At 38.4% G+C, this 12,853-nt stretch overlaps 1 protein-coding gene and 2 non-coding genes across 3 annotated transcripts; 1 reads left to right on the plus strand and 2 right to left on the minus strand.

The window, feature by feature from the left end:
* Nucleotides 1-6,280: 6,280 nt before the first annotated feature.
* On the minus strand, nt 6,281-6,352 carry TRNAT-UGU. Its single transcript has one exon. It is a non-coding gene; the product is annotated as a tRNA-Thr (tRNA).
* Nucleotides 6,353-7,968: 1,616 nt separating this feature from the next.
* Nucleotides 7,969-8,111, plus strand: LOC113754630. The gene has a single exon (XR_003465309.1). It is a non-coding gene; the product is annotated as a small nucleolar RNA snoR137 (small nucleolar RNA).
* Nucleotides 8,112-8,869: 758 nt separating this feature from the next.
* On the minus strand, nt 8,870-12,720 carry LOC113751615 (protein SIEVE ELEMENT OCCLUSION B-like). The gene is made up of 7 exons (XM_027295682.1): nt 12,140-12,720; nt 11,893-12,003; nt 11,195-11,643; nt 10,789-10,898; nt 10,519-10,661; nt 9,932-10,423; nt 8,870-9,774 (listed from the first exon to the last, which is right to left on the minus strand). The coding sequence occupies exons 1-7, from the start codon at nt 12,677-12,679 to the stop codon at nt 9,154-9,156; spliced, it is 2,466 nt and encodes an 821-aa protein (XP_027151483.1). The 5' UTR covers nt 12,680-12,720; the 3' UTR covers nt 8,870-9,153.
* Nucleotides 12,721-12,853: the final 133 nt, after the last annotated feature.

Raw genomic sequence — 12,853 nt, forward strand, 5'->3', positions numbered from 1 at the left:
TGTTTCATCCTCTTTTTTTCTTTTTCTTTTTCTTTTTTTAGCATGAATTAAGCATTGTTTACCAAAGTTGGTGAACTAAAGTAAAAAAAAAATTTCGAACTATTTTAGTAACTTGCGACGATTAAGGATTCGGAGAAGAAAATTTTCCCAAAAACCTGCACGAATGTTGTTGGTAGTGTATCTAAAGCCTAAAGGTGTCCAGTCCAGCCGATTTGAAACAACTGATTGAGATCAGGGTAGAGAGTTGAGAGTATAGTCCCCCCTTCTCCTATTCCCACGCCGCCTTCCCATTTAAGCAGCAATGAACCTGCCCAAAAAAACAAAAAAAATCTCTCGGGTGTGTTTGTGGTGTACAGCGATTTGCAAAGTGCCGTACAGATCACCAAAGAAAACTGCAGGTCCAAAATCCAAATGCTTTTTTTTTTTTTTTTGTGAAAAAGAAAATCCAAATGCTTGGATGAGAAACGACGAGAGCTTTGAACTTTTTGAGCCTCATATGATCACATCTTGCGGTGCCCAGAAAAGAGGTGGACAAAATGAATGTGAGGCAATTGAGAAGTACACACTTGATTTGATCCACATCCATCCATTTGGTATGTAAAGAAATGAAAAGCTGATTGCTTTATTGCATTTTGATAACATTTATTAGCTTTACAACTAACTTCGCCTGCTTCTTTTTTTTTATTTGGCTAATGTCACTCGGGTATTGTTTGCCAATCAAATGATTATTTGAATTTTGGACCTGTTTGGAACCTGAGTTTTTTAGGAATTTATCTAAAACTTTATTGTAGTGCACTGTAGGAGTTTTTGAAAAAAATTTGTAGAAGTTTTTGTAAGGTGAAAAACTTTTTTGTAGAATTTTTTGTAAGATAAAAAATTTTGTAAAAGTTTTTGTAAGGTGAATTTTTTTTTCTTTCTTTCTTTCTCTTTCCCTTTCTTTTTTTCCTTTTTCTTTTCTTTCCTCTCTTTCTTCTTCTTCTTCTTCCTTCACCCCCTCCCTTTCCCCTTCTCCTTTCCTCTGCATTTCCCCCGCCAGCCCTTTCCCCGCTGCCCCGCTAGTCCCTCTGCCCTGCCCCTTCCCCCTCCCCTCTGCCCCGCCACTCCCCTTCCTCCCCTGTTCCCCGTCAGCCGTAGCGTTGGCATGATTGGAGGGAGAAAGAAAAACCAGAGCAGGAGGAAAGTAACTGCTGCTGCCGCATAGGTTGGGGGAGTTTGGCTAGGGAGGGGAGGGGGAGAGGAGAGGGAAGGAGAGAGGGAGGGAGAAAGGAAGGAAAAAAAAAATTTGGGAACGCCAGCGCCGGAATAGGTGGCCGGCGCCGAAAACGGCGGCGGAGGTGGTGGCCAGCGATGAAGGTACGGTGGATGAGGTGGGAGAGAAAGAAGAAGAAAGATAGAAGTTTTTTGTGTATTATATATTTTGAAGTGTGTAAGTTAAAAAATTTGATAAATTTTTTTGGATTCCTATAGCTAAAGTTGTTAAAATACTTATAGCTGAAAAACTTGACCAAAAAACTCACTTCCAAACAGGCCCTTTGTCTGTGTTAACTTGCTTACACATTGCAACGGAAGAAGGTACGGCGAGATTTCAGATTTGCTATACAACAAGCACTTCAGATAAGCTCTAGCCTCCTTGTACTCTTCTTCTGACGGCAAAAGAAAAGTAAACAACATTTTTTTTCTTTTGAATAAAAGAAGGAGAAGGCGTTCTGTTGTGTGGGTGGGGGAGAGAAGAAAAGTCATCCGTTTTGGATAATGCAACTTGGCAAGTTGCAAAATGTGGGAAATCGAAGCAGCCATTATAGTTATGGTGAATTACTCGAGGTGGCTTGGAGCGTGAACGGTGATGCAGAAGAATTTCTGAATATTTTCAGAGGGAGTTGTTGGACACTCGCAAGATGCGTCGAAAAATTCAAACATCCACCTCACTCTTGTTTTAAAATGGATCATCAAGAAAAATAGTTGATGCCCTGTCGCAAGTTGATGTAGAAAATTCTGCATGATTACCAGACCCTGAGCTTTGCAATAATTTCATACGCTAATTTACGTGGCAATACTGAATTTGAGTGATGGGCAGGGCAGTGCCCAAAAGATATGATGGTAACATTATAGTAATATATAAAAATATAGTACATCCAATGGATGTATTGGTGGTCGAAACTTGGAAGTCGTTGTAACAAGTAATTATTGACCATGCATGCCAAATCAAGATTCAAAAAAAAAAAAAAAAAAAAAAAAAAAGTTTCAGCCCCTTACGAAAAAAAAAATTGCTTTGTTTTGCAGCTGCACGCTTCCAAGTTGCCAACTTGCTCTTGCACAACTTGCTGCCTAGAATTGTTTTCTTGACTGGGAACAAGAGGACAATCATAACAGCCACAAAGTGCACAAGCCTTTTAAAAGTTTCTAATTGCTAAGAGTATATATTCTTGTGGGGGAGGGGGAAGGGGAGGGGAGAAGCACTTCACTACTCGTCTGAGGCTCCTCATCCCAATTCTGAAAGCAACCTGGATAAGGAAGCACGGTTAGACCAGAAGATATTTATGAAGAAAAAGCATTCACCAGAGAGAGAGAGAGAAATACGAAAGAAAGAAGAGAATGCTATCTAGCTCTTTATTTTATACTCGTAATCTTATTTTGGTCCCAGGATCCTTTTAAGTTGCTATGACTGTTCAGCTAATTGATCTAGAAACTGGACTAAAATGAGAAAAAACAAGAACCAGTAAGGGTGCTGTGTCATCCTGAACCGGGAGGGGTGGAAGTTCGAGTCAATCAGACGCGACATAATCAAATGGTACACCATTCATTCTTACCCATCTCAATAACGGCAGAATATTTGTTCTTGTCTGTTGAATAATCTTGCTCAACAAGAATCTGAACCTATTATCTGTCGCTTGGAGTCTTTGTTAACTAAGGCCATTAAAAAGGAACTCAGGCTAAGTACCTTCATATACGAGTTTAATGTATCCTTCCCAAGTTCTTGAAATAGAGAGGCTGCCTAGCGGGAACAAAAAAAAATCAAGTGATCTAAATATTTCTTCAACTCAACAGACAGAAAATACTGGTCAAAGTTCAATTAATTATTGATTGTCTTGACTTCAAACAACCTTGACAAAATCATGAAACATTTGAATGTTCTTATTCTTCTCCTTCCTATTCTCTTGTTCAGCTATTTTCGCTCACTGTAGTATTCTCTAGACTGTGCCAAAAACTGGGACTGAATCAAAACCACACATTATTGTCTACCAGAATAAAAACAGAGGTAAAAAAATTAAAGTGCAAATCTAGTGTAGACCCCCCCCCCCCCCCAAAAAAAAAACATTTCAATTTAATTTATTTTGGGGTGAAGATTCTGCATAATTTGCTCAATACGACATTACATATTCACCTTCTAATGTTATTGAGATTCTATTGGGCCAACACAACTAGATAGTGCAAAGCCACGGCCCGTTCTAAAGAGAAATGATGTTCACACCCTTTTCAGTTTCTTGCACGCCCTTGTCAATTTTTTCCAGCAAAATATTTTCACTTGAAGCGTGTGTGATAAACATGAACTTGTTTGTAAGTCCACAAAATTTTCACTTAAAGTGCATGTCCGCAATGTACAAGAGAAAATTGTAGTAAAAATCAAACATGGGATTCATGTAAGTATCCCTGTAAAAATTTCCTTTCCCTCAACGAAACTTCTAATCTTTTCTTTCAAATTGTCTTGCTCTCGGTTCTGCATATACATTTTTGCCACTATTTGTTTGAAGATTTTTTTTATTTTTTTAAAAAAGAAAGAAGTGAAAAGAAAGTCTTCCCCATGTGATATGTATAACATGCTTCTTCATTTGTGTGCTTCCTATTATCAAGTTCATTGTGTTGAACATTGTTTCTTTGTAATTGTAGTCAACTAGCATCATGAAATGGCACTTTATGATTACCGCCGTGGATGATGCAAATGCAAAAAAAAAAAGCATATCCTCTACATGGTGTCAGAAATCACCTAAGACAATTAGATCAAAACTATAATCTACAACTAAATGCAGAGACAAGAAGAGAAACATGTTAAACCTGATGGATTCCACTAATATGCAGGCAAACCCATTAGTTTTTGAGTGCTGCACGGTATGTTATAACTTCATTTGTCATTGATTCCAGTCGACCAAGTAAATCCCCATACTTCCAAAAGAAAAGAATGACTAAAAGAGTTATACGCTTATAACTTCTGGATTGTTTTGACTTCAATCTATTCTCACAAAAATTATGAAACATCTGAAAATTCTAAATCTTCTTCCTATTATTAATCTGATATATCTTACTTCTGCAATTAGAATTAAAATTCTCTCTGTACTCAATCATAGACATTTAAATAATGAAGTCCAATGTTCAAAAGAAGATAATCAAACACTGAGTGCAAAACTTACAAGTCAAATTTCATCAATCATGTAACCCTCTTTTCAGTAAGTAGTCATGAGCTGTAACGATGCTCATAACTTTTTTCATTTTTCCTCTTCTCTTAGCAAGAAATTCAATTTTATTTAGATTGAACTACTAACTTTCTTCACTCGTGGCATTACAAGATTAAGATTACAGGGTATTGGTTCTGAGCAGACAAGGTTTTAAAACTTGCTAAAGTACATCTGACCATGGTCTAGCAGATAAGACATGGAGTTAGTAGTGACAGTAGCAGTCAATGATACATAGTTGATAAGAACCTTCACATCTCTTTGGAATACATTAACTCCAAAGCCTCAAATTATTACGACGCTGATGAGACTCCAAAGAGAAATTACTAAACACCACATATATTTAACCTGAATCTTGTCAATCTGATTTACAGTTTATCCATGAGAAAGCAACAATAGTTCGTAGATACCGTGTCATAAACAGGTCTTAGGTATAAAATTTGGTATCCGATGTTTTTCAAATTCAATCGTTTTACCTTATTGCAAAAAAGGAAGTTAAGCATTTATGACCATAAGATTTCTAGATAAAGAATTTCAACAATTTTCCAAACACCAAACCTCAAACTAATGAGCTCATATTCGATTTCCTACTCATAAGGGAATTCTGAGTTATTTTAAACAACTATTTGCCTGTAACCAATAATAGAATCTGATATTCCACTTTAATACCTCACGGGATAACAGACCTAAGAGGCCATTTAGTAGCTTAAGGGCTTAAATGCTCCAACTAGGCTGTGAAACAAATACGACCAAAATTAATGGTTAAGAGATACTAGTGTTGTTATCTGAAGTCTAGCAACAAAGCTAAAAGCAAGGAAGGAAAAATAATTCCAGACAAAATGCACAGCAGTAGGAGATGATAATTTGCCACCATTGCTGGAATTGATCTAAGTACAGCTTCACCTAGAAAGGTTCCTAATTCTGCTCTCGGTACTTATTCAAGTTCAACTATAGCAAAGCAAGCATATTTTTTCACGTTTATCTGTTTAAATTAGTTCTATATTCTCTTTTAAGAGCTTACTACAAGCATAAATCATTAAGTTGTGCTTACTAGGGCAGATAAACACAAGCCTAACACCGGTATTAAATGCTACCACCTAAAACGTATACATTTTTGCTAAAACTAATGAAGCCAGAGAACTTTCAAGAATTATAATCCACCGATATTATTAAGAGAAAATACACCATATTCCAAGATCAAAATTCAGTAATACCTAGACTATAATGTCCTCAATTTTTTTTAAAAAAAACGTAGAGAAATTGTATCATAAAAATGGGGAAACAAAAAGATTGAATCTTTATCGAGTGGACCTTGTTCATGAATGGCCTCGAAGGCGTTTGCGAAGTTTCCTCAACTTATGCTTGTTCATCTTCCTCTTTCTCTTCTTCTTGACACTGTCAGCCCACATTAGTCTTGACTCATCCAAGTCCAAATTTTTTGCTTCAAGTGATTGAGACTGATCTAACTTTAGCCCAGATGAGAAGATTGGATTCAAAAAATACCCAAATGAAAAACTGGGATAAATATGAAAGTCATTTTTGTGGGCAAATTTCTCCACGGTCGAACAATTTGAACTGGGATTTTGTACGAAAGAATGAGGGTCGAGTAAGGTTTGCTGGATAGTTGTTGGAAACAAAGGAGTTAACGGCTTTTGATGGTTGAGACATGTGATGATTCTTTGATCTGGCAGCTTCTGAAGCAGCTTCTTCACGACTCCGGCCATAATGAAAAATTGCGGTCTGCGGGGCAAAAGAGGTTGATTTGTGAACTGATAAACTCGAGGGCTACCGAAAGAGAACTGAAATAAAAGAATGAAGGCGGCAAAAATGATGAGTGCCCCCACGCAGGATCGAACTACGGACCTTCAGTTTACAAGACTGACGCTCTACCACTGAGCTATAGGGGCATGTTTGCCCTTAGGACTAACTAAAATTTAATTATGACAAATATAGAACCATACATTTCCCTGAGTTTAACATGATGTCGAGTATATTCCTTCGGTTTCCCTTTAGTTTTAACTTATTAACCTCTTCCTTTGGTAGGATTCATAAGAAATTTGGAACTTCAAATATATTTGTATAGCATTACAATGGAGATTTTTATGTGCACCCTATTACTTATGAGCGAGGGGCAATTTTATGTAGTATCATGTCAAATATATAGTGTAACATTACAATGGAGATTGTGCTTGTATAACGATTAATCTATTACTACAATATTTCTATAGTAATCATCATATTATATGATATTTAGCAGGCATAAGACATGAAGTAGAACAAGAGTAAAGATGATTAGAAACTAAGAATTTATGTGGCAAATCATGAGTGGTGTACTACTATATGTCAAAGATTTAAATCAACTTTATTTGAGATCTTCATTCACTATAAGGTTTGTATGGTAAATTACGAGTGACATGCTAAACATACAATACGTATCTCAAAGAGAAATATATAATTTATGAATTGAGAGTCTATGCTCAATTATTTTTGGTACAACAAATTGTATGAAATTTTAAAATGTTAAACTTGAGGTTTGGATCTCTAAAATTCTACCAAGTGAGCCAAAGATATAGTAGTGTTAGAAAATGAAACAAGAATAAATAGGCTACAATAATATTGCATTTATAAGGAATGCGTACAATCACCATAAGAATCTTAAATGAAAATACTCATTTATTATTTTATAGAGAAAAAAAATATCAATACATCATGCTTTCATATTAAAGGGAAACATATCGTGTAAGCCATTAGTACTATTAGATGTACTAGTTGGTTTGCTTTTTAGATACCATGCTCTAATTTATACTACTTAGTGAGGAGATTTTCTCTCATATGTATTCAAAAATAAAAAATGAATAAAGGACAAGCAAAGAATAATAAACAAAAATAATATTACAACTTTAAGAACAAAAAGCAGGATCTCAAAATACAGGGGAAGAAAGTGTAATTTAAGCATCTTATTATCCTCTCCGTGGCAAATATATTGGAGGCCCCGTCGTTTATAAATTGAAAGTTGAAACCCTCCACTGCGCACTAGGGCCTAGCTGAACCCTTCCGCCGCTCGACAGCCGACAGCCCCTGGGATTTATGATGGCCGCCTGATTCTTGCTCCGGCATAATCGGAAACTGCAGAACGACAACTTCCTTTTTTATTTTTTTTTTTGTTTTAAACAAAAATTTCTGTAAAGTTTGTATGTTTGATTTTTATTCCCTGGATAATTACTTCTACATACATCTCTCACCCTCAAAATCATTGGGATCATGTTCACTTTTAGGGGTTTTGCTTCAGTGAGGCGTTGCGTTCGTTGGCTCACAACGGACGCGTCAACGGAAGCATAAATCAATACTCAAAAATGCAATCCGACCATTATATACCTTGAAAGCCACTAGTTCTCACGTTGATGTAGTTGTTCAATTAAGTCGGATTGTTACATATTAGTCTTATTATCAGTAATTACTACTTGCATATGCTTTTGCTTGGTATGGTTTATTTCCTTGAATTTTTTTTGGTAAATAAACGAAAGTTGCTTCTCAATGGTGAACTCTCTCTGGAAAAGTTCCAAGTGAGGGAGTTCAAGTTTCCCGAAGCATAAATCAATTTCGTCAGTATTAAGCAGCGCGGTGTAAATCTCTGTTGCATCGTGCTACCTGTCTCCTGCTACAGTGTTTTTTTTCTTTTCCCAATTTGCAATGGTTGATTTACACCCGTATGAAATAATGATTTTCCCTATTACTGTATCTACAACCGTGATAATCAGTATTGATTTTCTCTGCATGGTCAAGCAATGTTGGTAAGATTTTCATTTCAAAACTTAAATCGGTGAATTTAGATTCTAACAGTCTTTTTTTTTTTTTTTTCTAATATAGTATATATGTACAAGTAGGAGAGAGATGGGATTTAAAGAAAGTGCAGAGGAAGGAAAGGAGATCTGGAGCAATGACCTCTTATTTGTCGAGGTTGAAACCCCATTATCAGAGTGTTGTTTCGAGTAAAAAGGTGTATGGATTAAGTATTTTATTGGTCCTCCCAGGCCAGGAGTGGAATTCATGAGTAAGAAGAATCCAGGAAAATACCAAAGAACAATCTTCTTTTTATATATGGTAAAAGAAGAGGAAGTTAAAGATGAAGAATGAATTACTCCAAAAACGAATGAGTTCTAATGAAAACAGTTAACTGTCTTCTTCTCAACCATACTTGCATGGATCATGCCCAGAAAAGCCCAACTTCGCATCCCTTAGACGTCATTGATTGAACTTGGTAGTAGAATGCAGAGGGAAACATCAAGTAATCATAAAGAGTAAAAAAGTTGCATATATTGGTAATCAATCATCACGTACTAGTACTAGTTCTGCATTCTGAAAATGCGGAGGCAGAAAAACAAACCCGAAAAAAATAATGAAAGGAAGATGAGACAATGAGAAGGTTAAGCGAAAAGTTTCGTTTATTCACGACTGGGAATATTTCATATTTTTACAGCACACAGCACTATTAGTGTCATCGTAGGAGGCAGAAAAGCCATGGAAGCAAAAAGTACAGCAGCTTTATTCTTAGGAGTACCACGGCATAATAGCAAACTCTTTGAATATATGGTAGTAGTAGTTTAGTTTGGACTTTGGAGAAGCAGAGCTGCTTGCTTATTATTGTTATTATTATTCAATGTTGGTTCTCCAAAGCTAACGTGACCTGGGTTCAGCTCAAATGCTGAATTTAATCGATGCAGCAACGGTACATGATGAACCTCTCCATGGGACGGCCGCATTCAGCACAAACCACCCTCTCAGGAATTTGCCCAGTAGTTCCGGGCAATATCAGGCGGTTGCAATGATGGGGGGTGTGGAGCTCACGAAGATGGTCATTCATCGCAATCACAAAGCCATCGGGGTAAACAACTTTGTCCTTCCACCGATCAAACTGGCTCATGCATTCATAAATTGTTTCGGCTTTTCCTTTAGCCATCTCATGCGAACCTCTGCTGAAGACAGCCCATCCCTGGTCACTTCCGTCAAAGCTAAGCATGGTCACAATCTCTTGCATTATCGGATCATTCTCCACTGTCATCCCATGTTGATTCTTGGAGTGCCACATGCTCTCCAGCCTCACCCAGAAAAACCAGATCAGAGTCAGGTCAGGCAGAATGTGGCTCAGGTTCTCAGACTGGATGATGGAATTGTTTCTCCTCACCCTTTCCTTGGGGTTGCTTTTCCCTACATAGAGCATCTCCAGTCGGATACCTGCAGCATTTGCAGCACCCCGCACAGTATTTGTGAATTTCCTGATCCATTCGATGTCCTCTCCACCATACAAGCATATGTATCTGTTTTCATTTACCTGTGTTAACATGAAACATGTTCAGTACTAGTTTATATACTTGGTATCAAGATGCAATATGAAACCACTCCGCATAATTTCAAGTTTGGCTTTTTTACTATTTCTTGACCCAAATTAGCAAGTAATTGATTCCTGAGATGAGAAAAGATGTCGATACCCAAAGGAAAAGGTTTGGATCAATGGAGTCAGCCAACAAATCAATCCTCCAGGTTTCTTCCCTCCACAGTGCTTCTTCTTTTGCTTTAGTGAAAGGGAAAGCTAAACTACCCCAAATCCACATCATGTGCAAAGCATTGCGATTTGAGTCTTTTCCCTGTGGATCCAGGACAACAAGCTGAGGTTTCTTGTTAAAGCCCCAGATCTCCTTGATGAATCTGATGACAGCAGGGTCAAGCATCATTGGGTGAGCCACTGAGTACCATGGCATTGAGGTTTGGACAAGCTGAAACTGCTTATCAGTTGCATCATGCCACGGTAATAATCTGTCAATAACTGGAAGCCAAACAACCTCGTACTGACTCTCTGGCCTAGTTGGCTGTTGCCTTGATTCAGAGTACATCTGATGGAGGACTGAGAGCTCTTCATGGGACATGTCAAGGTCTGAAATGAGTAGCAATACATGTTTCCTCCTCAATACATCAAGGCTAGCCTGCCATCATTCAAAAGACAAAAAGACGTCACGTACATGATAGTCGACATGCAAAAGGAGGCAAGCTAGGTTGTGGTGAAGATCTGAGAACAAACTCTTCTCTTGTGAGTTCCATCAAAGAGGGGCAGCTGGTCCTCCTTGGCATATATCAAAGCCTTAAGAATCTTCATGTTGTCAATGTGGGTTGTCTCAAAGAGTCGAACAAGTGCTAGAAATGCGTCATTTTCTCTCCTCTCCTCTGCAACATGGGAAGACTTGTGTCATTAAATGGTGAAGTAGGATGCGTAATTCTGATTTACCTATTTTCTGAAGTAGTATGTATATTACATAACTGTTCTGAACAAGTTCAATATGCAGGTAATTACCTATTCTCCGGTTTATAATATCCATTTGCCTTTCCAGGTGCTCTTTTATGCTGGCAAGCTTATGAGCCAAGCTATTCAATTCCCACGCCTCTGCAGCTGAGGCGACATATCTGTTAAAAAGACAAAAATTATAATTCAGCAATCACAATAATAAGTTTGCAACTGTCGGTCTAAGTGCTTAGTCATACCCTCATTACAGTGATTAAAATTGCAAATAGCTAGGCAAGCGTAACCTTCTGGTTGAGTACTGCTAAAAACATTGTAAGAAATAGTGCAGATGGTATCTTCTTGTTGCACATGCTAGCATGTTTAGCTACTAGGAGTGTAGGACATTTTCTATCATTAAACCAAGTAGTCAGAGAAACCAAGAATATGGCTTGACAAGAAGTGAAAATTGGAAACATACTCGTGTCCAAGGGCTATAAGGTTCAGCAGTATAAACGAACAAGCAACAATGCTACGAACGGTCCAGTAAACTGCTGTGGGGATATGGGCAGCAGCAGACATCATTTCAGGTGATTCAGGGTTAATGTACTGTGTAGGGAGCTCCTTGAACTTAACAATGCAATGAGTCACATTCAGCATTGCGTTAATGAGGTTATTAACTGCCTCAAACTTTTGCTTCAAGGCTTCAGTATGCGCCATTATTTCTGGAAGTTCCTTAAGAACTGCAACTGACTTGGCTAGTGGATTTGTGGTGTAAAGCTGAGCAACCAGCCAGAACTCACCATAACTCACAGCAAAAGCCGCAAAGGCTATTGCCACCTTGGCCTCCCAAGTATAGCTTGACAGTGTCTGGAAGAGTGCCATAGTTATTGAATGTGCATCTCCTCCCGAACTGCACTTGCAGATTAGCTGCCATATATCGCGTTTACAACATTTAGTAACAATGTCAGTATAGCATAATATATTCCTTCGGGTAGAGATCTGTCTCTGCAATGTCCTCTTTTTGTGCGTGTGTGCGTCTTAGGTGCAACATCTTTTTTTTTTTTTTTAAATTATTTCAAACATGGTTGAATTCACTGAAATTGTATATAGTGACAGTGCTTCATGAATGCCCTATGTCCACTGGAGCTTTGATAGGCATATATACGGAATGCATACCTCAGAATTTGTTTTGTTGATAGGATATGCTAAAAGTTCTAGCATGTCAGTGTAACCGCTGTGAATAGCCCTATCCTCCCACGTATCAGCAGGAGCTTGACTTTGTGCTCCCTAAAATGATCAAAAGAGATACAATTTTATGTTAGAATATGTGATACGACTAAATAATAAATTCATGGACGAGGACATATACTCCATTATGTACATATCCTGAAACGAGGGCGATAAATAAGAGACAATAACATACTTCGCCAAGAAATGTAGCACGGCGCATGATATCCTCAACGATGAAGACGAGAGCTTTTACATCAAATTCACGGCCATCTGGAGCATGTGCGGCTAGAATTTGCTTCATCATGGCATTATCATCTGAACTTGAGAACAGATGACGTTCCCTCGTCAAATGGCCGCTCCTGCCGGCAGGTGCAATTGCAGTTTTTGGTTGAGTCTTCAAAATACCAGGCACATTTGTGGGGGGATGACCCCTAACAGCAGCAGGCACTTCACCAAGGTGAGCCTGCGCTTCGCCAAGGTGAGCCTGCCCTTCTCCAAGGTGAGCCTGCCCTTCACCAAAGTGGGGGCGTGATTCACCGAGGTAAGGGCGAGCTGTAGTCGATGGCTGACCCCTGGTACTGGGAGCTATTTCGTGGGTTGCTTGAGTCATTGGGTGGCCCCTAGTGGTGGGTACATTTTCAGTCATTGGGCGAGACACAGGCTGCAATTGCTGAATTGGCTGTATGGGCTGCAATTGCTGGCCCCTTGTAGTTGGCACCATTTCACTAGCCATTGCGGGAATAGGTTGAGGTCTTTGATGAGAGATGTGGTGGCGGAAGAATGGCTTAGCTTGGTTTGTTCTGCTTTCTCAAGGGGCCTTATATAGCTTCTTGTCATGGAATAAAGGCAGAATGAATCATGTTCCTTGCTTCGACTATGGTTTTAACCAATGAAGTTTGTGAGAGGT

The sequence above is a fragment of the Coffea eugenioides genome, chromosome 11 (genome assembly GCF_003713205.1).
Source record: "Coffea eugenioides isolate CCC68of chromosome 11, Ceug_1.0, whole genome shotgun sequence".
Classification (NCBI taxonomy): Eukaryota; Viridiplantae; Streptophyta; class Magnoliopsida; order Gentianales; family Rubiaceae; genus Coffea; species Coffea eugenioides.